The 23,836-nt window shown below is 47.4% G+C and overlaps 1 protein-coding gene across 1 annotated transcript in view; it reads right to left on the reverse strand.

The window, feature by feature from the left end:
• Positions 1–23,836, reverse strand: part of TG (thyroglobulin) — a gene marked incomplete at its 5' end in the record, with an annotated part of 174,890 nt that overhangs the window by 18,461 nt on the left and 132,593 nt on the right. The window contains 3 exons of the mRNA XM_077933621.1: positions 3,670–3,851; positions 11,403–11,570; positions 12,594–12,758. Of these exons, the coding sequence (XP_077789747.1) occupies positions 3,670–3,851; positions 11,403–11,570; positions 12,594–12,758 (515 nt within the window). The remainder of the gene's footprint in view (positions 1–3,669; positions 3,852–11,402; positions 11,571–12,593; positions 12,759–23,836) is intronic.

Raw genomic sequence — 23,836 nt, forward strand, 5'->3', positions numbered from 1 at the left:
CTGTCCGGACAGGAAAGGTTCACTTAGGCAACCCAGCCAGGTGTTGGCACAGGCTTACGCACGAGCAACCCCTAGAACCATTACACACATGAACACTGCCTTCTACTCCAGGATGCAAGAAAGGTAGGATACAAATGTAAGAAAATACAGGAATAATTTTAAGGAGCAGGGGAGTAATGTTCCAGACATCCACAAAGCGTGTTCTCACTAATAGAGAGCACGTGTTGCGGAGGGGTCTAGCAGGCCACCCCACTGTTGCTGGGCTGATCTGTTTGGATGCCCACAGGCTATGATTGGGTGCGTGTGTTTCTGGGGAGATTCTGAAGTTGCCAATTTGTGGGTTGGGCTAAAAGGTTTTAAATACTGGGCACGCTCTTTTGAGCGTCCTCTTTTGCTGCGTGCATTGGATCACCCACCCTCCCTGAAATGGGGATTTTGCGCTTGACCTTGCTATGCCAGTCATGGGGTCGCCTGCTTTTGAGGCAGGGGCCTGGTAGGAATTTTGTCCATTTGGCTGATTGGCTGGAGCCATTTGGTTTTTGCCTACTGCGTAGCAAATTGTCACAACATGTAAGGTTTGCGGTTAGGCATCGGTTAAAAAATTGGTTGATGGAGGGGTAAGCACATGCTGGTGCTGCAAGGGAATTCCGTTAAAGAAATCTGGGGGCTTGCCATGCTTTCGTCCAAGTCCCTGGCATCAGGCTTGGGCCGTGCAAGGCCTCTGGGAGCATGTGGGGAGAGGTGAGGGTCTGGTGCCCAGCTTCATTTCTCCCCAATATTTTCCCTGACTGGCTTTCGCTAGAATCCGGAAGTCAGTTCTGTCCCTGGGCGGGGGGACAGATAATCGGAACCAATGCCTAAGCAACCACTCACAGTTATGTATTTAAATAAAGTTGTGGCCAAAAAACCTTAAACAAAAATTACGTGTGATGTGTGAGTTAACATTTCTCCCAGATTTCATCCGTCCTTAGCATGTCACTGTTGTTCACGTGCAGATGTTTTCTGCGGCGACCCAGACACCTCCAACAACTCTCAACCCATGTTTAAAACATTAGAAGGTTTACGATGTTGCTGATCTGCTTGTTGAAGAAGGGAGCCGCTAGCAAGTGTTCAGCTGCAAAAGAGTGTTGGACTTTGTAACATGTGCGGAAAAAGGTTCTCTGCACCTCAGCGGCTTTTCTGATTTGTGGAAAAGTTGCGCTGTAAAGGAAGTCTAGGAGCTGACATGCTGGAGAGTGAGGGCGAGGTGGTTTCTTATTATTAAGGACCTATATGGGGAACTGGCCAAATTTAAACCTGCGGAAACCACACAGGAACGGCTCAAGAAAATGAAAGAAAGACTCATAAACCACAAGACACGGCATACAGGGGCTACAGCTTAACCGCTCAGACCTCCTTCTTGCTGTTTATAACCTCATCTCAAGTTTGCTAGAAGGATTGCAACCCACAATTCAAAACCGGACTATCTATCTAAGGACTTTTTTCTTTGTTAAAACCTCTTTCGTCTTCCATCCACACGCATAGGAACAAGTCAGGAACCCCATCTCTAGTTTGACCCCTCAATAAGGTAAAGGGACCCCTGACTGTTAGGTCCAGTCGCGAACGACTCTGGGGTTGCGGCGCTCATCTCGCTTTATTGGCCGAGGGAGCCGGTGTACAGCTTCTGGGTCATGTGGCCAGCATGACTATTTCTGGCAAACCAGAGCAGCGCACGGAAAGGCCATTTACCTTCCCGCCGGAGCAGTACCTATTTATCTACTTGCACTTTGACATGCTTTCAAACTGCTAGGTTGGCAGGAGCAGGGACCGGGCAACGGGAGCTCAGCCCGTCGCAGGGATTCAAGCCGCCGACCTTCTGATCGGCAAGTCCTAGGCTCTGTGGTTTAGACCACAGCACCACCCGCGTCCCTGACCCCTCTATAGTGAATAGCAAAACAAACATGGCATCTTGACATCATCACACTGTGTGGTTTGCTCCCCACCACTCAATTGTGGCAGTCAACAATGGGGAACAGGTGGGGCAGGGGAAACACACAAGCTACTAACCTAAAAATGAGCATGAGCCCTAATTTCCCACTTACCCGGTGGCACTCCCAACATCATTTACAATAATCCTAAACAGAAAGAGAGAGAGAGAGAGAGAGAGCAAGAAAGACAGAGAAACGGGAATCCTGTTGCCTTCCAGATGTTTTGGACTACAACTCCCATCAGCCACAGCCAGCGTGGCCAGTGGTCATGGATAATGGGAGTTGTAGTCCAATGTCATTCCTGACTGGGGTTGATGGAGCAATACAACATATGGAATGTCACAAGTTCCTCACCACTGGTTTACAGTCTACACTGGCCCTATAGTAAACAAGCAGGCAGTTGATAGAAAACACTTTTCTTCTGTAAATGACCACTGTGAGTGGAGTGTAAGGATGGTGAACATCCAGATGTTGTTGGATTCCAAGTCCCATCAGGCCCAGCCAGCATGGTGAATGGTTATAGATGATGGGAGTTGTAGTCTAACAATATCTGGAGGGCCGCAGGTTCCCCATCCCTAGCTGAAAATGGGTTTTCTGTGAGCGCTTGTTTTCTCCTGAAGTAGTGGCTTATAACTGCAGGGAAACCGAAAGGACTAGACTGGGAAGTCAGACCACCACCATCACGTGGAAAGGAGCAGAAGTGAACAGAACGAGGCAATATTGCTGCGGTGGCTGACTAGAAAGCCGCAAAATGTACACAGAAAAGCGGGGTTGCTACGCTCTGGATGCACATGCCTGCAGACTTGCTACACCTGTTTAACCCCCTTCAAGGCCAAGACCACAGTAGATGGTGGTGCTGGTTTGCTGTGGTATCCCATTGTGCACAGCACTGACAAGCTTGTGCCCGTGCCGTCACAACCTCCTCTTTGCCCTCATCCATCAAAGTGGTTTATCAGCCTTTTAAACTCAATTCAAACAAATCAAGGACACCGGTGGTCTCTTGACGACTTCTAAGCGTCAGATTGCTCTACAGCAGCGGTTCTCAACCTGTGGGTCCCAAGATGCTGTTGGACTACAACTCCCATCATCCCTGATCTCTGGCCTTGCTAGCTAGTGGTGAGGGGAGTTGTAGTTCAACAACATCTGGGGACCCACAAGCTGAGAAAGGCTGCTCTACAGCGAGGGAAAAAACGCAGTGAAATTCCCTTTTGATATGCATTTGCATGTGTTGCAAATGGGTATTAAGCTAGTGAAATCCTAATAGTGAACTTATTCTTCAAGTGTGGTTCATTATGTAGTCAAAGCTGCCTCCCCACCACACAAAGGAGCTTCCAGTAGGTCCAAGGGGAACCTTAGCAGAAAAACAAAACAACTTTAGATTGGGGGGGGGGGGCGGGGAGCTTGGAACCTAAAGGGCTTTGAAGATTGAGCATGCTCAGTGGTCGTAGAACTCTGGCTGGCTATTGAGAACATGGACAGAAACCAGAGAGGGGGATGGAATGGAGTGTATTGGAAAAGGGTCTGGCTGGCTGGCTGGCTGGCATTCTGAACAGGAATGCTCCACATTGCCATGTTTTTGTAGGTCTCCACTGTAAAGAGTCATCGCTTGTTATGAGAAAACGTTTTGTTGGTGAGGCTTTTCCTTCTCCACTGCCTTTAAAAACAGAAAACGGCATCCAAGCACCGCAGAAGAGTTTCTCACCGTGTGGCGTTCTCCAAAGCCCTGGAGAACGAGGCGTACTCGGTGGAGGAGTGCGTCAGGGAATAAAACCAGGTGGCTGCATCCAGAATGGCAGGATCGGCGTCTTCTCCGCCCAGGGAGTTTTGGAGAGCCTGATAAAAGGCTACCTTGCTGTTGACACGGCCTTGGCTTACTTCGAATCGCTAAGGGAGAAGGAAAATGGGATTCTGAAGAACTCAGGAGCACAGCTTATACATTCAAAAAAACCGAAACAGGTCGGCTGCTTGCTACCTTCCTTCCTTCCTTCCTTCCTTCCTTCCTTCCTTCCTTCCTTCCTTCCTTCCCTGAAGTCTAATCGTGCAAGGAAGGTGGACAGAAATACCTTAGTTTGCACATGTATGAATCTCTCTGCTGATATTCAGTGTCTGCATGACTTTTCAGAGAATGAGCGGCTTGGTTTTGCTACCTTAAAATCAGCAGCTGGTATTCAGTGTTGGGACGCGGGTGGCGCTGTGGGTTAAACCACAGAGCCTAGGACTTGCCGATCAAAAGGTCGGTGGCTCAAATCCCCGCGACGGGGTGAGCTCCCGTTGCTCGGTCCCTGCTCCTGCCAACCTAGCAGTTTGGAACCACGTCCAAGTGCAAGTAGATAAATAGGTACCGCTCCGGTGGGAAGGTAAACGGCGTTTCCATGCGCTGCTCTGGTTTGCCAGAAGTGGCTTAATCATGATGGCCACATGACCTGGAAGCTGTACGCCGGCTCCCTCGGCCAATAAAGCGAGATGAGCGCCGCAACCCCAGAGTCGGCCACGACTGGACCTAATGGTCAGGGGTCCCTTTACCTATTCAATGCTAGCCTTGCTCTGAACAGATCCATTGAAGTTAATTGACATGGCTAACTTGGGTTCGTTAATATCAATGGGTCTACTCTGAGTAGGGCATTGTGGAACACAACCCAATGGCTCAGATTCAACTAACCTGGCATGCTAGGGGAAGCCAGGGCAAGAGCACTGGGGCTTTTCACCCTTCTCCTGCCCCCCAGGGAGGCCCCTGTACCCCCCCCAATATGCTCCGAAGGGTCAGGAGAACTTCCCAAACAGCACACAGGGGAAGGAGAGGAGGGTTCGTTCCATCCGGAAAGCAGAAACACTTGTGGAGCCGGAACGATCGGAAGACCGTGGCATTGAACTCCCCGCAATGTCTATAAATTGTCACCTAAACTGAGATATGTGCTCAGTTCAGGCTTAAGAAGAAACCACAATTTCCTGCTTATGTGGACAGGTCACACTGCTGACACAGGCAAATAAAAAGGAGGAAAGATCGCTCCACAGGCCAGGCACCACCACCGAGAAGGCCCTCTTCCAAAATACCGTAAGATCCATCCACTGCCACTAACAGGGCCTCGTCCAAAAATCATAGTGAACGGGCAGCTCTGTACAGGAAGGCCGGAGGCAGTCTTCCAAGGCATCTGGTCCCAAGTTGTTTGGTAACAAAACCTTAAATAGGACCAATAATTAAATGACCTCTCTCCTCCATGGGGTAGGGTCAAAGAGGTTTGCACGGCGTGCAAGGAACACACACACAGCCCAGTTGACCTGGAAACCTGCCTTCCTCTGTTTCTGGGACTTGGCATTCACAGAAGCCTTCACGGAAGATGAAAGTTTGGAATCTCAGAATACAGTGGTACCTCGGGTTAAGAACTTAATTCGTTCTGGAGGTCCGTTCTTAACCTGAAACTGTTCTTAACCTGAGGTACCACTTTAGCTAATGGGGCCTCCCAATGCTGCCGCGCCACCATCACGCGATTTCTGTTCTCATCCTGAAGCAAAGTTCTTAACCCAAGGTACTATATCTGGGTTAGCAGAGTCTGTAACCTGTAGCGTCTGTAACCTGAAGCATCTGTAACCAGAGGTACCACTGTATCTGTTTCTGTCCTTGTGCAGCACTTTTGTGGAATACATATATAACTCTGTATATTATTATTATTATTATTATTATTATTATTATTATTATTATTAAAGGTAAAGGTACCCCTGCCCGTACGGGCCAGTCTTGACAGACTCTGGGGTTGTGCGCCCATCTCACTCAAGAGGCCGGGGGCCAGCGGTGTCCGGAGACACTTCCGGGTCACGTGGCCAGCGTGACAAAGCTGCATCTGGCGAGCCGTTTACCTTCCCGCCAGTAAGCGGTCCCTATTTATCTACTTGCACCCGGGGGTGCTTTCGAACTGCTAGGTTGGCAGGCGCTGGGACCGAGCAGCGGGAGCGCACCCCGCCGCGGGGATTCAAACCGCCGACCTTTCGATCAGCAAGCCCTAGGCGCTGAGGCTTTTACCCACAGCGCCACCCGCGTCCCTATTAATATTAATTATTATTATTATTATTACTACATTCATATTGCACCTTTTTCTCTAAGGAGAGATACATGGAGAGCATACATGGCACTTTTCCTGCTCCCCATGTTATCATCACAACAACCCTGTTAAGCTGAAAGACAGTGCCTGGCCCAAGGTCACCCAGGGAACTTCATGGGCAGGTGGAGACTTGAAGCCTGGCCTCCTGGGTCCTACAGCCTGACTCTCTAACCACCACACCACACTGCCTCTCAGGCCTTCCATAGTTGCTCAGAGTACCATCAGGTAGCTGGAGCTTTCAGTGATCCTAATACAGCAGATTAAATTCTCTAGGAGCCACCTAAGGGGCTATCATATTCGGCTGGGGTTCAATCACATACTAGCAAACTCATGTTGGGAAATTCAAGCTGGATTGGAGCTCTTAGAGCACAACAAAGCTGCTTGTCAGAGAATCAGCCTTTTTTTTTTTTTGCAATAAGGAAAGTGATGGGGGAAAGTGTGAGATAACACCTGCTTCAACACAGCATTGTCTAACGTCTCCGCAAACAAATTGGAACAAATGCTTATTCGTTAACCAGTGTGACCTAAACCCCATGCAAACCAAATGTTATGTACTGAGTTGAATAGGATCCAAAAGGCAGCAGTCTGATTGGTCCTAGAACAATGCAGCAGTATGATTGGTCCGCAGGAGCCACCCAATCCAGCTCCAGGTGGAAGTGAATCCGCAACCTGATTGGCCTACAGGAGAATCCTGGAATTAGCCAATCACATGGGGCCCATTGTGTAAATAATGTATATAAAGCAGATATCTTGGGGGAACTTTCATTCCTCACTACTATGAGCTGAATAAAAAGCATGAAATCCACACTCGACTCCGAGTATATTTCACCAAATCAGGATGAATTTTCAGTAAACAGGTCATCTGGAAGCTCCAGAATTTGCATGAGTCATTCAGAAATCCAGTCAGGAACAATGAAAGATGTCAAGCACCCGCCCCCATTCTCAACAGAGCCAAGAGTTTTGGGAGGACTCCCACACACACATCTTTTAAGGAATAATATGTCTCTGAAATATAATTTCCTTTACCGTCTGTTTTTAAAGAGTAGATTTCTCCCACCCCCGAACTGGCTATAGAGTCATTTCCTGAAAAGCTGGAAACCTGAGCATCCCCTCTGCTCCATCTTGTTGGCAGGAGACTTGCGACTGGCTCAAGAAACTGCCTGAAATCATCTCTTTCCAAATAGTTCCAGAGAGCAGCGTTGAATAACTCACCATTTTTCTTTCTTATCATTGGCCTGACTCGAAAACAAAACAAAAGTGTGTGTGTGTGTGTGTGTGTGTCAGTTTGTACACTCAAACGGATGTTTAGGCCTCAAACTCACAAATGGCAGATGCCTCACGGTCAATGTATGTTTGGAATGTAACGATTTACGCTGCTGACAGGATCTCACAATGGGGGGGGGGGATCTCCCACACTAGAGCTGGACGGATCAGTTTCTTATTATGCCAATCTTATATTCAGTCTGCCACATCCATGCCTGAATTTGTGATATATTTATTTTTGAAGGGGAAAAAATCCTCACTAATTTTTTCCAACGTTTTAGAGAGCATTTCACTTAACACACACACACTTTTGCAAGCAATTTCCCCCCAATATAATGCACATTCCCTTAAAAGGCACATTTTCATCCACAGCTTCCCCTTAATATATTTTTTTGAAGGGGGCTGGTGGTTAGAGAACAGCATGCAAAATCCGGAGAAGATTTCAAAAGATATTTTGGTTTGCACCTGGTTTAGAGAAGTGTGAGTTAGGTAAAGGTAAAGGGACCCCTGAACATTAGGTCCAGTCGCTGACGACTCTGGGGTTGCAGCGCTCATCTCGCTTTATTGGCCGAGGGAGCCAGCGTACAGCTTCCGGGTCATGTGGCCAGCATGACTAAGCCGCTTCTGGCGAACCAGAGCAGTGCACAGAAAAGCCGTTTACCTTCCCGCTGGAGCGGTACCTATTTATGTACTTGCACTTTGTGCTTTCGAACTGCTAGGTTGGCAGGAGCTAGGACTGAGCAACAGGAGATCACCTGGGAACAGGGATTTGAACCGCCAACCTTCTGATCGGCAAGCCCTAGGCTCTGTGATTTAAACCACAGCACCACCCGCATCCCAAGGTAGGCTTGTGTTAAAATTGATCCCCCACTCCTACTCATGATAGGAAACTAGCTGGTGAGGGAGAAGGTTGGAGTAGAAGCCTTTCCCTGGTATCTAGTTCTCCATGTTTTTTCCTCTGAGAGCGAAGTGGCTATTTTGGGTGCTGAGATCTCGCCCCAAAAAGCTACCTGGTATGGTGCTACAAAATGCACATTTTGGGGTGCTATGCTCTCATGTGTCTTTTGGGTTCTGTGATCTTATGCGGGTCACGTGACTCACATGGGGGCCCAGCTGGGAAGATGGGAATTTTGGGACTTAACATGTGAGAGGGTATGGTATCAATAGACCTATGCTTTATGGAGGCAGTGAGAGATTTTACTTTCTTGGGCTCCATACTCACTGCAGATGGTGACAGCAGTCATGAAATTAAAAGACGCCTGCTTCTTGGGAGGAAAAGCAATGACAAACCTAGGCAGCATCTTAAAAAGCAGAGACATCACCTTGCCAACAAATGTCCGTATAGTTAAAGCTATGGTTTTCCCAGTAGTGATGTATGGAAGTGAGAGCTGGACCATAAAGAAGGCTGATCGCCGAAGAATTGATGCTTTTGAATTCTGGTGCAGGAGGAGACTCTTGAGAGTCCCATGGACTGCAAGAAGATCAAACCTATCCATTCTGAAGGAAATCAGCCCTGAGTGCTCACTGGAAGGACGGATCCTGAAACTGAAGCTTCAATACTTTAGCCACCTCATGAGAAGAGAAGACTCCCTGGAAAAGACCCTGATGTTGGGAAAGACTGAGGGCACAAGGAGAAGGGGATGACAGAGGATGAGATGGTTGGACAGTGTTCTCGAAGCTACCAGCATGAGTTTGACCAAACTGCGGGAGGCAGTGGAAGACAGGAGTGCCTGGCATGCTCTGGTCCATGGGGTCACAAAGAGTCGGACACAACTAAACAACTAAACAACAACAACATGCATGATGCTTTAGAAAGAAAGTTGCAACAGGTCAGTTGTCAGTCGGAGATATGAGATGGAAGGCAAAATGAGAGCTGAACTGGTGTCTGATTCAGTGGCAAGTATAGATAGTCTGATTACAAAGTCGGAAGAATATCCAGTTCACAGCATGACTAAAGGGCCTCATTTCTGGCAGCAAAGGTATGGATATGAAAACAAGGTGGTACAGTCATACCTACAGCCTAGAAGTTCAAAGCTAGTACTGTTGTGCTGCAATGAACTTGTCAGTGTGTATAAGTTATTCTGTGTTACCTGCTGCATTCACAGTTCCCTGGGGGATGAGAGGAACTGGAAGAAAAAGAGTAGGCTCTGCTCTCTTCCAGTTGCTCTCTTCTCCCAGGGAAGAATCAATAAAGATATTGAAAGGAAAAAAGAACGAGTGGTTGCCTAACTTGTTTTTGACATTTCGGAGCAACCAAGAGGCATTCTTTTCATCTGGTGATGAAAAGGCAGACAGTCGCGTGCAGTAAAACTGCCGATAATTGGCAACAGGTCGGCACAGAGTGCTTCACAGGGGGAAAAGAGAAAGCAAGGAGCCATTGGCCAGGATGCTGAGATGAAAAGACCGAGCACAAAAGGAGCGGGCGCTGCTCTTTGTGGGGAAGAAACACTTTCAGTACTGTCTGCCTCCTGAATACTTCGGCACGCTCACAGACGTTTCGCCTCTCGTTATCTTAATTTGAAAAACATGGGCTTCTCTTTCGGCAGCTGGGGAGATGAAGCCCCAGGGACTCTCTGTTACGCTGCCCACATCTCCAAGAGCAAATCTGGGATTACAGTCCCTAGTCAAAGTGGCGTCATGTGGAATCTGCTTGCCAGGAAGCCTGCAGGGACCGAGGCCCCCGAATGACAAATCTGCAGGCAAATGTGTACAAGAGTCGCCTGATATCAAGAAGAGTCCCTTTCAGTGGGGGGGGGGGGTGGAGTGGCAAGAGGCAATTTATTCTGAAGGTCTGTAGACCACTTAATCAAAGACCTCTCTGGCGTAGAAATAAAACTGTAAACGGAACACAGCTTAACCCACAAACCAGCTAAGAACAAATATACACAAAAGCATATCTAAGCAAATATAAGCCATGGTTGTTGAGCAAAACACAGGCCATGAAAGTGGGGCATTGTAGGCACGGGGAGGACAATATTACATTTCTAACCCAGTGAAATATACTTGGAGTCGAGTGTGGATTTCATGCTCTTTATTCAGCTCATAGTGGTGAGGAGGAATGGAAGTTCCCCTGAAATGTCTGCTTTAGATACATCATTTACACAATGGGCCCCACGTGATGGTTAATTCCGGATTCTCCTGTAGGCCAATCAGGTAGCAGATTCACTTCCACCTGGAGTTGGATTGGGTGGCTCCTGCGGACCAATCAGACTGCTGCATTCTGGATCCTATTGTTCTAGGACCAATCAGGCTGCTGCAATTTGGATCCTATTCAACTCAGTACACAACACCCAGCTTTCCTCCAAGGACATTAAGGTGGCATAGATGGATTTCCCCCCACCTGTAGATCCTTCCAGCAGCTGGCAGCTGCTATTTCAATTTCCTCAAAGCCATCAAGGGTGATGCAGCTGCACCATCAGGTAGCATCACTCCTATGGGAAGAAACCACAGGGACAACACAGACTGGTTTAACACCAGTGCAAGGTTCTCTAGCAACAGAGAATGGGCATCCTCTTCCTCCTCTCTTCTCAGTCAGGCTATCTCCATTCTGGCAACTATAGTTTCACTTCCAACCAGGGCTTGTCTTAAGCATATCCCGTGTTGCAAAGATCCCTCTGGTGCCCTGCCCCTTTCCCAGAGTTGCCAACCTTTTTAAGGGCTGGAGGAGGCAGGAAGCAGCTGGAGGGTGGCTCCTCCGGAAGGGAAGAGGCAGAGGCTGGACGCGGCGCCTCCCAGCTCAGCTGCTTGCTTCGTGCCATGGTGGCAACGGCAAGCAGCACACCGAGTGAGCTTGTGCCAAGTGAGCGAGGGCGAGGGCACCGCTCCCGCTGAGCACTGGCTCGTTTCCCCCCCTTTTAGCCTTCTGGCACCCCGCAGAATTCGGCGCCTGCATGCTAAAAGGGGAATAACCGAGCTGACTCTCGGCAGGAGCGGCACACGCACCCTCGCTCTCTCAGAGTGCTTGTTGGTGTTCTCTGGACTCCCTCCTGGCACCCTCCAGAACTTGGCGCCCTGGCACCCCGCGCCATTAGCCTCTATGGGTAAGACGGGCCTGCTTCCAGCACAGCAGCCTACCTACCTTAATTGCCTTTGCTCTGCTGATCAGCCCATCTTGTTGAGCACTTCCGATCAGCAGGTCCACCTCCGAAGGTCGAGAACGTTGCAGAGCTACTGTGAGAGGCTCCTGGAGGTAGACCCCATCAACGACTGGGCTCCAGTACTGGAATGGTCCACTTATAGCCAGGAGCTGTGATATGAGCAGAGAGGCAGTCAGTGTTGGGCAGAGCAGGGAGGAACAACATAAGAACATAGCTGCTGGATCAGGCCAGTGGTCCATCTAGTCCAGCATTCTGCTGTCACAGTGGCCAACCCAACGCCCATGGGAAGCCCACAAGCAGCAACTGAGCACAATAACTGTCTCCCCACTTGTGAATTCCAGGAACTAGCATTCTGTTGGCAGGTCTTCTTAGGTGAATCCTGCCCAATTTATTTTTTAAATGAACTGCAGGCTGATCACCAGAGCAACTTAACGCAGGCATAGGCAAACTCCAGCCCTCCAGATGTTTTGAGACTACAATTCCCATCATCCCTGAACACTGATCCTGTTAGCTAGGGATGATGGGAACTGTAGTTCTAAAACATTTGGAGGACCAGAGTTTGCCTATGCCTGTCTTAACCCATCAATATTCCAGCCATGATGATGATAGAGGAATGGATTGATCTGTTAGCTTTGCTTGAGCACATTAATCATCCCACCCCCAAATCTCTAATTCAGTTCTCCACATTTACACAGCAAACTGTGATTTTAAAAAAAATATTCCCATGAAAATTTGTCAGTGTTTTGGTGTGAATTTGTCCTAATCAACACATCTTTGTAAGCAGTGTTAATCAATATACACTTTTGCGGCACAAACAATTCTCCCTAGCATTCTGTATTTTCATTAATATGTGCATTTCAAGTACATTTCCCACTATTACGCATTTCTGTGCACATTGTTTTGTTGGAGAACCGCATGGCAAAATTTGGCGAACAGCCGTGTTTCAGCTCACAAAGTGTTTTGAGAAGTGCAAATTTGGTAGTTTCTCCTTTAAATGCGATTTATATTGTTACCATTTCTTCCTTCCTGGCAAATATTGATTCCCCAGACTGAAGGGTAATATTTACCCACACAAAATGAAATACCAATCTCTGCTACTGTTATGGGGCAGATCTGACCTCTGCAACCCACACATTTTCAGCTCTGCCAGCAAAACACGAAAATAGGCACACCCTGGTTTGTGCATCATTGAGGACTTTGGCAGGCAACTGGCGGAGGCAGGATACAGTTTCTTCGCTGCTGGCTGAAGGGCATCCCAGTTCATGAGCCAAAATGGAAGCTTGTGCCCGTGCTTTCTCCTGACTGATGGTTGAAGCAGGAGAAAAAGCAGAACCTCCCTGAAAAGAGAAAACAGATGTCCAAGTCAAGGTGGTTGTGGATTAAGTTCTTCCCTGATGCATCTTAAATCCTGGAAAGCAAAGAATAATTATTTGAAGCAGTAGGGTGGATGAAGCCACTGATGATTGGGGACAAGGAGTGCTGGCCATTATCCAAAGGTCTCTCAGATCTGTGAGATAACCAGCCTCATATAACCAACATGCTCAAGTCTAATTAATGCATGTCAGGGTTAACACCATAGAGTAAGCTGTCCTGAATGGATTAGCTAGTTTACTCCCCCCTCACCTTGGGAGGAAGGAAATCAAGGATATTGTTCCCCTTCAGTCTACCTGATAAACTCAACATGTTGCTCCAATCTCAGACCACATGGCTCCAACCAGCCTCTCTTGAGTTCCTGTACCAGTAATTGAGGAACTTTCACCACGGTAACTTAGCCAAATTTTACTGCCTGTGTTTTCTGACTGCTGCATGGAAAAGCACATGAACCTGACCTTTGAAGAGTTTGTAAGTAAACCATGTTTAACCTACCAAACGTGCAGTCTTTTTCCTATGCTAAGGGAAGAGGGGAACTTTGTAAGGAACTGAGAAGGGCGCGTTTCAAAGGCCTAACACCCTATATTTCCATACTTTACTTTGTGTTTTTAAAATCGCTGCCGGGCTTCTGTCACCAGAAGTACTTGCCCCAAACTTGGATTTTGGCATGCAGGGAATTCTCCTTTATATACTGTACTTTCCCATGTATAAGATATGGGGTTTTTTTTACTTTAAAATAAGGTTAAAAATCTAGGGGCATCTTATACATGGATAGCGCATACGCCCATTTCCTAAATTTGGAGTCCCCAAAAGTAGGGGGGCATCTTATACACAGAAAAATACAGTACCTATTTCTTCCTTGCCACTAACACCTAGCCATGACGGCTATGCTCAGCCTACATAGCTGGAAACAGCAATGCTTCTTAATTCCCCATAGCTCTGGGAGGGGAATAGGGGCCTCCGAGCAACTCTAGAGCCAGTGTGGTGTAGTGGTTAAGAGCAGTGGACTCGTAATCTGGTGAACTGGGTTTGCTTCCCCGCTCCTCCACATGCAGCTGCTGGCTGACCTTGGACTAGTCACACTTCTCTGAAGTCTCTCAGCCCCACTCACCTCACAGAGTGTTTGTTGTGGGGGAGGAAGGGAAAGGAGATTATTAGCCGCTTTGAGACTCTTTCAGGTAGTGATAAAGCGGGATATCAAATCCAAACTCCTCCTCCTCCTCCTCCTCCTCCTCCTCCTCCTCTCAGCACCCTTAACAAACTGCAGCTCTCAGAATTCTTTGGAGAAGCCATGACTGCATATAGTATACTACTGTTTTATATGTATGGCTGAAATGTGGTCTAAGCGAAATCTACTTCCCTCTGCCTCCCCCCACCTGCTCAGGTCCTTATCACTAACATTCAGCTGCATCCTCTCATCAGGAAATTGTCTTGGTGAAAGTATGAAGCCACATCTCACTGGGAATTGACAGGCCCCTTTATACTAATTAACGGGGAGTCAAATATGAGGGTTTCCCTTGAGGAAGTAGTCTCAGATTAGGATATCTCTCAACTGCCCCTAGCAGCTGGTTTGCTTCCCTGCCTCCCTGGATAGCTGAATGACTTCTAAGACTGTGTTTCCAAAGTTCTGGTAGTTTGGGGCACATTCCCCCCCTGAAAAATGGATCTGTGAACTATCAACTTTGTGTAAGCATGACTCACAGCAGCTTACAACATTTCGAAATTAAAATTTTATAAAATAGCAATACAGTGGTACCTTGGATTAAGAACTTAATTCGTTCTGGAGGTCTATTCTTAACCTGAAACTGTTCTTAACCTGAGGTACCATTTTAGCTAATTCCTGTTCTCATCCAGAAGCAAAGTTCTTAACCCGAGGTACTATTACTGGGTTAGTGGAATCTGTAACCTGAAGCATCTGTAACCTGAAGCATCTGTAACCCGAGGTAACACTGTATAAGAACAATCCACCAACACGATAGGGTTAAAACCAGTTAAAAGAGTTAAAGCCAAAACATAAAAAAAGAATTATCTGGAATAAAATGGTTGTTAACAACCAGAGATAGACGACATACTGTATTTTTTAATATTTTGTTGGAAGCCACCCAGAGTGGCTGGGGAAACCCAACCAGATGGGCGGGATATAAATTATTATTATTATTATTATTATTATTATTATTATTATTATTATTAACTTGCTAGCACAAGTTAGGAAGGATATTAATAAACAATATATCCTCTCCTGCCACCCTGAACATTCCCACAAAACTTACAGAATAGAACCAGAACCTTCTGCTTCTGCTTGTGGTATGCCTCTACATCACCTGTGGCTCTTAATCTGATGCTATTTCTGAATTTACCATCTCACTGGTTCCTGGTCTATGATTTTGGAATCCCTTAGAACCCACTTTCAGCTACACACTGGATCCCTCGTGCCTGTTTTCCCCACGTCTGTCGGCTATGAATGGCAGAGAGATGCTTTTACACTTAAGACTGTTGATATTTAGCTCCTTACAAAGAGATGTTAACTTGATGCGAAGAAGAGAATTGCAGACAGCAAGCAGATAACATCTGATCTATAATACTAAAGCAGATTTAGTAAAAAGGAACAAAAAAGTGGTTTCACAAATGACTCATCCTAAGTTTGGAACATTGGTTAACACTCTGAGTTGTCGAAACTTACACACACACACACACACACACACACACACACTACACACGAATAGCAAGACATGAAAAAGTCATGTTTGGGATATGGTTGACTTTGCCTGGAAAGTACTGCATTGATGACTCTGCAAAGAATATATATAACTGCACATAAATTAAGCACACAGCCATTCATTCTGAAGCACGTAGCAACTATTTCAAAGAAAACTTATGTATAACACTGTGGTGCCTTCTGGTTAGATCCCCGTCTTTCAGCATAGGAAACTCAAGAAAACAACACCCACCAAGTTGATTCTCACATTACTTTGACCTAGCAAGAAGATTAATCGCTGTATCAGAAAAAGAACACAAAGCGTCATGTATGAGGGGTGAGCAGTCTGCCATAGGTCTGGATTTTCCCGGATGTTACTGGGATTTCGAAGGTGGAATTTCCAAAAGGTGGCACATTGTCCTTAGACAAGTCAATTGGTGTTTTTGTAAAAAACAAACAAACAAACAAACAAACAAACAAAAAACCCTAATAGAAAAGTTCAACAAATTGGGGGGTTTCCTTTAAAAAGCTCAAAAATTTGTGGTTTTCCCTAAAAGAAACTCAGCAACTTTTGTGGTGTCCTGCTTTTTAATTTTTGAAATATGGCAACCCTGTAACAAGGTTTTCCCAGTAGTGATGTATGGAAGTGAGAAGTGGACCATAAAGAAGGCTGATCACCAAAGAATTGATGCTTTTGAATTATGGTGTTGGAGGAGACTCTTGAGAGTCCCATGGACTGCAAGAAGATCAAACCTATCCATTCTTAAGGAAATCAGCCCCGAGTGCTCACTGGAAGGACGGATTCTGAAGCTGAAGCTTCAATACTTTAGCCACCTCATGAGAAGAGAAGACTCCCTGGAAGAGACACTGCCCAGGCAAAGTCACCTTGGTGCTGCTAACATGGCAAAAACAATGAAGGAGGCAACAATTGGGAGTTACTGGTCTCTGCAGCCACAGCTGGCGCTGTGACTCTCCAGCAGTTTGGCTTCGCTCCTGGAGGCGCACTCTTGAGACAGACATGCCAGCAACAAACATCTCCAGCTCAGCTTCCATTCCAGTGGTAAGTGCTGATGAAGAAGAGAAGAAGAAGAAAAGTTTGGATTTGATATCCCGCTTTAGGTAAAGGTAAAGGTACCCCTGCCCGTACGGGCCAGTCTTGACAGACTCTGGGGTTGTGCGCCCATCTCACTCAAGAGGCCGGGGGCCAGAGCTGTCCGGAGACACTTCCGGGTCACGTGGCCAGCGTGACAAAGCTGCATCTGGCGAGCCAGCGCAGCACACGGAAACGTCGTTTACCTTCCCGCCAGTAAGCGGTCCCTATTTATCTACTTGCACCTGAGGGTGCTTTCGAACTGCTAGGTTGGCAGGCGCTGGGACCGAGCAACGGGAGCACACCCCGCCGTGGGGATTCGAACCGCCGACCTTTCGATCGGCAAGCCCTAGGCGCTGAGGCTTTTACCCACAGCGCCACCCGTGTCCCTATATCCCGCTTTATCACTACCCAAAGGAGTCTCAAAACAGCTCACATTCTCCTTTCCCTTCCTCCCCCACAACAAACACTCTGTGAGGTGAGTGGGGCTGAGAGACTTCAGAGAAGTGTGACTAGCCCAAGGTCACCCAGCAGCTGCATGTGGAGGAGCAGGGAAGCGAACCCGGTTCACCAGATTACAAGTCCACTGCTCTTAACCACTACACCACACTGGCAACAGACTGATGACAGACAAGAACCCATTGATACGGTCTGTCCGCTAGGCCTAGACTACTGCCATGTGAATTCCTGCCTGTTGTCCCCGTCCCAAGACGTCTGTGCATCCAAAACATCTGGGATGTGTACACATGTGCATATTGGGGCATGGGGTTGGAAGGATAGAGGGAAATTATCTTTGTGCTTTCCTATCAGTTGCTACTTTCTCTTTAAGGAGGCCTGATGTTCTCCTTCCTCTCTGTTACATTAGAAGTTTGGGGTGTATGGAGATTTTATAAGATAGTGCCAGCTATGGGTGATGGATTCATTGTATTTTGTCCCAGTCTTCATCCAGGTGGTTCCCTCCAGATGTTTTGAACCACAACTCCCTTCAGTGCAGCCAAAACATCTGCAGGGTACCACTTTGGCGAGGGCTGCAATAAGGAGCTGGTGTAAGAAACTTTCCTCCCTGCCCTAGCCCCAGGGAGCAAGTCTGCATGTTTCTATAAATAAGGCAACTTGTTTCCTTTTCTTCTGATTATGTCTATCATGTTGTTGTTTAGTCGTTTAGTCGTGTCCGACTCTTCGTGACCCCATGGACCAGAGCACGCCAGGCACCTCTGTCCTCCACTACCTCCCGCAGTTTGGTCAAACTCATGCTGGTAACCTCGAAAACACTATCCAACCATCTCGTCCTCTGTTGCCCCCTTCTCCTTGTGCCCTCCATCTTTCCCAGCATCAGTGTCTTCTCCAGGGAGTCTTCTCTTCTCATGAGGTGGCCAAAGTACTGGAGCCTCAGCTTCACGATCTGTCCTTCCAGTGAGCACTCAGGGCTGATTTCCTTCAGAATGGAGAGGTTTGATCTTCTTGCAGTCCATGGGACTCTCAAGAGTCTTCTCCAGCACCATAATTCAAAAGCATCAATTCTTCAGCGATCAGCCTTCTTTATGGTCCAGCTCTCACTTCCATACATCACTAATGTCTATCATAGGTTTCTGTTATGTACTAAGCTTGGATCCTAGAACAATAGGCAAGTAGGATCCTAGAATGCAACAACTGATTGGCTGCAGGAAAAGACCAATCAGGCTCCAGGAGGGAAGCAGAATCAGCCAATCAGACGGGACTCATTGTGTAAATAATGTATATAAAAGCCTGAGGTTTGGGGGTGCAATTAAATCACTGTTTTACAAGCTGCAATAAAGAGCATGAAATCACTACAGGACTCTGAGCATATTTCAGTTTCCAAATATAAGCAGAAAGAGGCGCTGAGTCAATCCTGCACTCTCACCAGATGTGAAGGACTCCCAGGAGACCACTTACTTTTCTGCTGTCCAAGGATTTTGCCCTTCGACTGTCTGCTTTGTAGGAAAACTATTTTAGGAATCCCAAAAAGAAACAGGGAGCTACATTGGAGCCTGACTCATCTAAAGACAACGGGTGTGATCCAAAGAACATCAGACACACCCAAGCTTTGGCCTGCACCTTATTTTACTGCACAGAGGAGGCGCTGTATTTTTTTGCAAAGCAATGTTTCCTAATACAGTGGTACCTCGGGTTAAGTACTTAATTCATTCCGGAGGTCCGTTCTTAACCTGAAACTGTTCTTAACCTGAAGCACCACTTTAGCTAATGGGGCCTCCTGCTGCCGCTGAGCCGCAGCTGCACGGTTTCTGTTCTCATCCTGAAGCAAAGTTCTTAACCCGAGGTAATATTTCTGGGTTAGCGGAGTCTGTAACCTGAAGCGTATGTAACCCGAGGTACCACTGTAGAACACAATTTTTTGTGCTCCTTTCACTAGTATTTGTGTTTTCATGGGCATTTCCCTCAAATATATGCATTTTTGTGCACTATTTGGCTGGAGACCTACGGTGGGAATTTTGAAGGATGGCTATGTTTTGGTTCTTGCGTTGTTTTGAAGAAAAGTGTGAATTAGGTGTAAAAAGGTAAAGGTAAAGGTACCCCTGCCCATACGGGCCAGTCTTGACAGACTCTAGGGTTGTGCGCCCATCTCACTGAAGAAGCCGGGGGCCAGCGCTGTCCGGAGACACTTCCGGGTCACGTGGCCAGTGTGATGAAGCTGCATCTGGCGAGCCAGAGCCGCACACGGAAACGCCGTTTACCTTCCCGCTGGTAAGCGGTCCCTATTTATCTACTTGCACCCGGGGGTGCTTTCGAACTGCTAGGTTGGCAGGCGCTGGGACCGAACAATGGGAGCGCACCCCGCCGCGGGGATTCGAACCGCCGACCTTTCGATCGGCAAGCCCTAGGCGCTGAGGCTTTTACCCACAGCGCCACCCGGGTTTGCCATTAAATGCAAACTGAACAGATTTTTTCCGACCTACACTGGACTACTGTGATGCCCTCTACATGGGGTTGCCCTTGAAGACACATCTGATAAAAGGTTTGCCTTGGAGGTCATTTTGCTATAAACAAGCATTTGCTTGATCTGGCTAGTTATAAGTTTGCAATACATTCAGCAGTTTTGAGTGCCTTGCTGGTTTCCGTATTACAGGCCACTTCCCACATGTGAATGTTTTTGATAACTTTTTTTTATATCCAGAAAAGTCTGTGTTCAGCTTTCAAATTTGCTTCAGGCTGCTGCAGTAGCAGCAGCTGAGTTCGCTTAATCCCTCAAAAATAAATAGATTTGTAGGCTTCTATTAAGAGGGCTTAATATCCTTCTCTCATTCTTGATGGCGGCAATCTCGCTGGAGGGTTGCAAAAAGAAAAGAAAAAAAGAGCTGCAAAAACAAACATGCAAAGGGTGTCCTTTTAAAGGAAACATATACCAGCCTCACTGCTAATCATGTTAGTTCTGCTGAGGACCTCAAGAACAGCCACGTGCGAATGGAAACTGCCTGAAGGGATGTTATCTCCACATAGACGAAGCCTCTCCCACCACAGAACTTTATCTGCTTTGCCTTGAGGTTCGTAACTGGAGGGGTCAAAGGATATTTCTCAATGGGCTGGACTCAGGCCTGGGTTAATGACCTGCTACCAGGGGTCAGCAAACTTTTTCTGCAGGGGGCCGGTCCACTGTCCCTCAGAACTTGTGGGGGGCCGGACTATATTTTGAAGAAAGAAAAGAACAAATTCCTATGTCCCACAAATAACCCAGAGATGCATTTTAAATAAAAGGACACATTCTACTCATGTTAAAAACACGCTGATTCCTGGACTGTCCGTGGGCCGGATTTAGAAGGTGAATGGGCCGGATACGGGCCCCGGGGCCTTAGTTTGCCTACCCATGTGCTAACCCCTAGAATTGCTATATGCTCATTTGCTTTTTTAAAAAAATGCAGTACTCCTGCATTTCACAAGGCAGCTGAGAGATGATAGCCAAATGGGCAAATGATCTGACTCAATAGAAGGGAGCATATATAGATTCACACTTACTGGGTTCACAACTCACTCCACTCACGAGCCCTGTCTATCCCGTTGTTGGACAACAGCATCCATCAGCCATGACAGCTGCAGCCACCAGCTCGCTGGTTTGCATACAGATAGTTCCAGGTTCAATCCCCAACATCTCCAAAAACAGCTGCCAATGTCCCCAGTAACAATTCCATTGTTGCAGCCCATCCATGAGCCTTAAGGTGAATGGCAAGCAAATAATAAAGATGATAATAAACCCCACCAGTATGAACTAGATTGTCATGGACTGGCTGGATGCTGAGGAGAAGCACCAGCAGGGGAACCCCTGGGGAAGAAGGCTCAGAGCCCAGGGAGTGGTGGTGGGATGACGATGGGTAGTCAGAAGGAGAAGAAGGAGCAGACTGAGGTGTCAGAGGCTGAAGAGGTAACAGGGTTTAGTGAGCAGGAAGAGTCTGTAGCAGAGAGCAGTCCAGAATCAGAGGTAGAAGCGGAGGCTAGAGAGGGGGTGGGGAGAGGCAGAGATGAGGCAGGCTGCTGAAGAAGCCAGGGGCTCTCCCCCTCCTGATGTGATCTGCTCACCTCCCCCTGGTCTCCCAGAACCCGAAGAGGTATGAAGAGGGCGGAGCAAAGGCAAAACCTTTGACAGAGTCTCAAATTGCTTGAGAAGGACCCATAGGAGGAAGAGGCAACTGTGGAAGGCAGGGCACTTCAGTCCTCACAACTGACTCATTGGGGCAAGATCTACCAAGAAGAGCTGCTGGGCTCGCTAGGCCTGAGCTGTTTTGTTTCTTTGAATAAAGAGCTAACTTCACTGATGCCGTGTGAGTTACTGCAGACGCCTGCCCTGACACTGGAGTGTTTTCACCTGGCTGAAATGTGTCCTTGAACTTTGACAATGCCTCTTGCTTGTCTGGATGGATGACAGAGATGGATGGATAGGTTTGCGGTAGAAACAAGCCTACTGCGCAAAGGTAAAGTTTCCATTCTTTGCTCTGCCCATCCTTGCTGCTGCTCTAGCCCACAGCTGGTGCATGGACCTCATCTGACTGCCCAGAAGAATGTGAAAAAGGTTCCCCTGATACAGGGATTGTACTGTACGCATATATGTGTGTGTGTGTGTGTGTGTCTGTGTGTGTGTGTAAAGGGACCCCTGAACATTAGGTCCAGTCGTGGCCGACTCTGGGGTTGCAGCGCTCATCTCGCTTTATTGGCTGAGGGAGTCAGCGTACAGATTCCAGGTCATGTGGCCAGCATGACTAAGCCGCTTCTGGCGAACCAGAGAAGCGCACGGAAATGCCATTTACCTTCCCGCCGGAGCGGTACCTATTTATCTACTTGCATTTTGACGTGCTTTCGAACTGCTAGGTTGGCAGGAGCAGGGACAGAGCAACAGGAGCTCACCCCGTCGTGGAGATTCAAACCGCCAACCTTCTGATCGGCAAGTCCTAGGCTCTGTGCCACCCGCATCTCTCATATATATATATATATATATATATATATATATATATATATATATATATGCATACACACACACACACACACACACAATGCAAAGTACTTCAAACTAGCATGAACTTCGGCTGCATCATGCAGGAATCTCCGCAATGCCTCCCTGTTGTGGAGGAGGGCGAATAACCTCCAGTGACTTTTGGAAACCTGCTCAATGTCTGAGTCAAACCAAGAGAAAAAGGAACACCCACGTAAATCTTGCTCTCTCATTTGGAAAGGAATCGAAAATAAAACCGCCAGTATCGTAATGCCATTGCACAAATCTGGGGTGTGACTGCGTTTGGAAGACTGCGTAGGGTTCTGGATGCCTCACCTCAAAAAGAATATTCCGGGGTTTGGAAAGGTTCAGGAAAGGGCCACCAAAATGATCGAGGGGAGGAAAGGTGAGGAAAGGTTGCAGTGTTTGGGGCTTTTAATTTAGAGAAAAAGTGAGTTAGATGCAACATGATAGAAGTTCATAAAATTATACGTTGCACAGAGAAAGGGGAGAGAGGAAAGTTTTCCCCGCTTCTCTCATAGCACGAGAAGTCAAGGAAACCCAATGAAGCTGAATGTTGGAAGATTTGGGACATAGTTAAACTGTGGAACTCACTGCCACAGGAAACAGTGGTACTCACCAGCTTGGATGGCTTTAAAAGAAGATTAGACAAGTTCATGGGTGGCTACTAAGCCATGATGGCTATGCTTTGCCTCCACAGTCAAGAGCATGGGTAGGCAACCTGAGGCCCGGGGGCCGGATGCGGCCCAAACGCCTTCTCAATCCGGTCCGCGGACGGTCCGGGAATCAGTATGTTTTTACATGAGTAGAATGTGTCCTTTTATTTTAAATGCATCTCTGGGTTATTTGTGGGGCCTGCCTGGTGCTTTTACGTGAGTAGAATGTGTGCTTTTATTTAAAGAGTATCTCTGGGTTATTTGTGGGGCATAGGAATTCGTTTGTGTTTTGTTTTTTTTCAAAATATAGTCCGCCCCCCCCCATAAGGTCTGAGGGACAGTGGACCGGCTCCCTGCTGTAAAGGTTTGCTGAGCCCTGGTCAAGAGGCAGTAGTGATCCTGAATACCAGTTGTTGGAGACTACAGGAAGCGAGAGAGGGCTCTTGTGTTTGGGTGCTGTTCTGGGTTTCGCACAGGCATCTGGTTGGTCACTGTGGGAACAGGATGCTGGATTAGATTGACCATTGGCCTGATCCAGCCGACATCCTCTTATGCAGGCATCCCCAAACTCAGCCCTCCAGATGTTTTGGGACTACAATTCCCATCATCCCTGGTCCTGTTAGCTAGGGATGATGGGAGTTGTAGTCCCAAAACATCTAGAGGGCCGAGTTTGGGGGATGCCTGCTCTTATGTTATCATGTTTCAAAATTACCAGTAATTGCTCCAGTGGAGTGAAGCAATTCTGGAGCCTGCCCTCCTCCATGAAGTCTAACTTCAGCAACAATGGACAGAAGCCCAGCATTTGCGAATTATGCAACTCTGCACACTGCGTTATGAATCAGGGCACTTCGGGAAAATGCTCGAATGCTGAAGTAGCTGCGTTAGTAGTGTGTTGCGTATGTAACACACTGTCCTTTCTGCTGCACTTCCGTGTACAGCTGTAGAATCATGTTTCTTCCTTCTCTTACTGCCTTATCATCAACAGCACAAGCTCTTACTGGGGGGAAAGGGGATTTTTCCTCCCTTGCTACATTCCAGAAGAGGTCACAGTAGGTCAGAACCAGAAGAATATCTGTAGCAGAAGGAGACAAACCAAAGAAAGCCTCGATGGTATTTATGTATGTGAC

The sequence above is a fragment of the Podarcis muralis genome, chromosome 8 (assembly GCF_964188315.1).
Source record: "Podarcis muralis chromosome 8, rPodMur119.hap1.1, whole genome shotgun sequence".
In the NCBI taxonomy this organism is placed as follows: Eukaryota; Metazoa; Chordata; class Lepidosauria; order Squamata; family Lacertidae; genus Podarcis; species Podarcis muralis.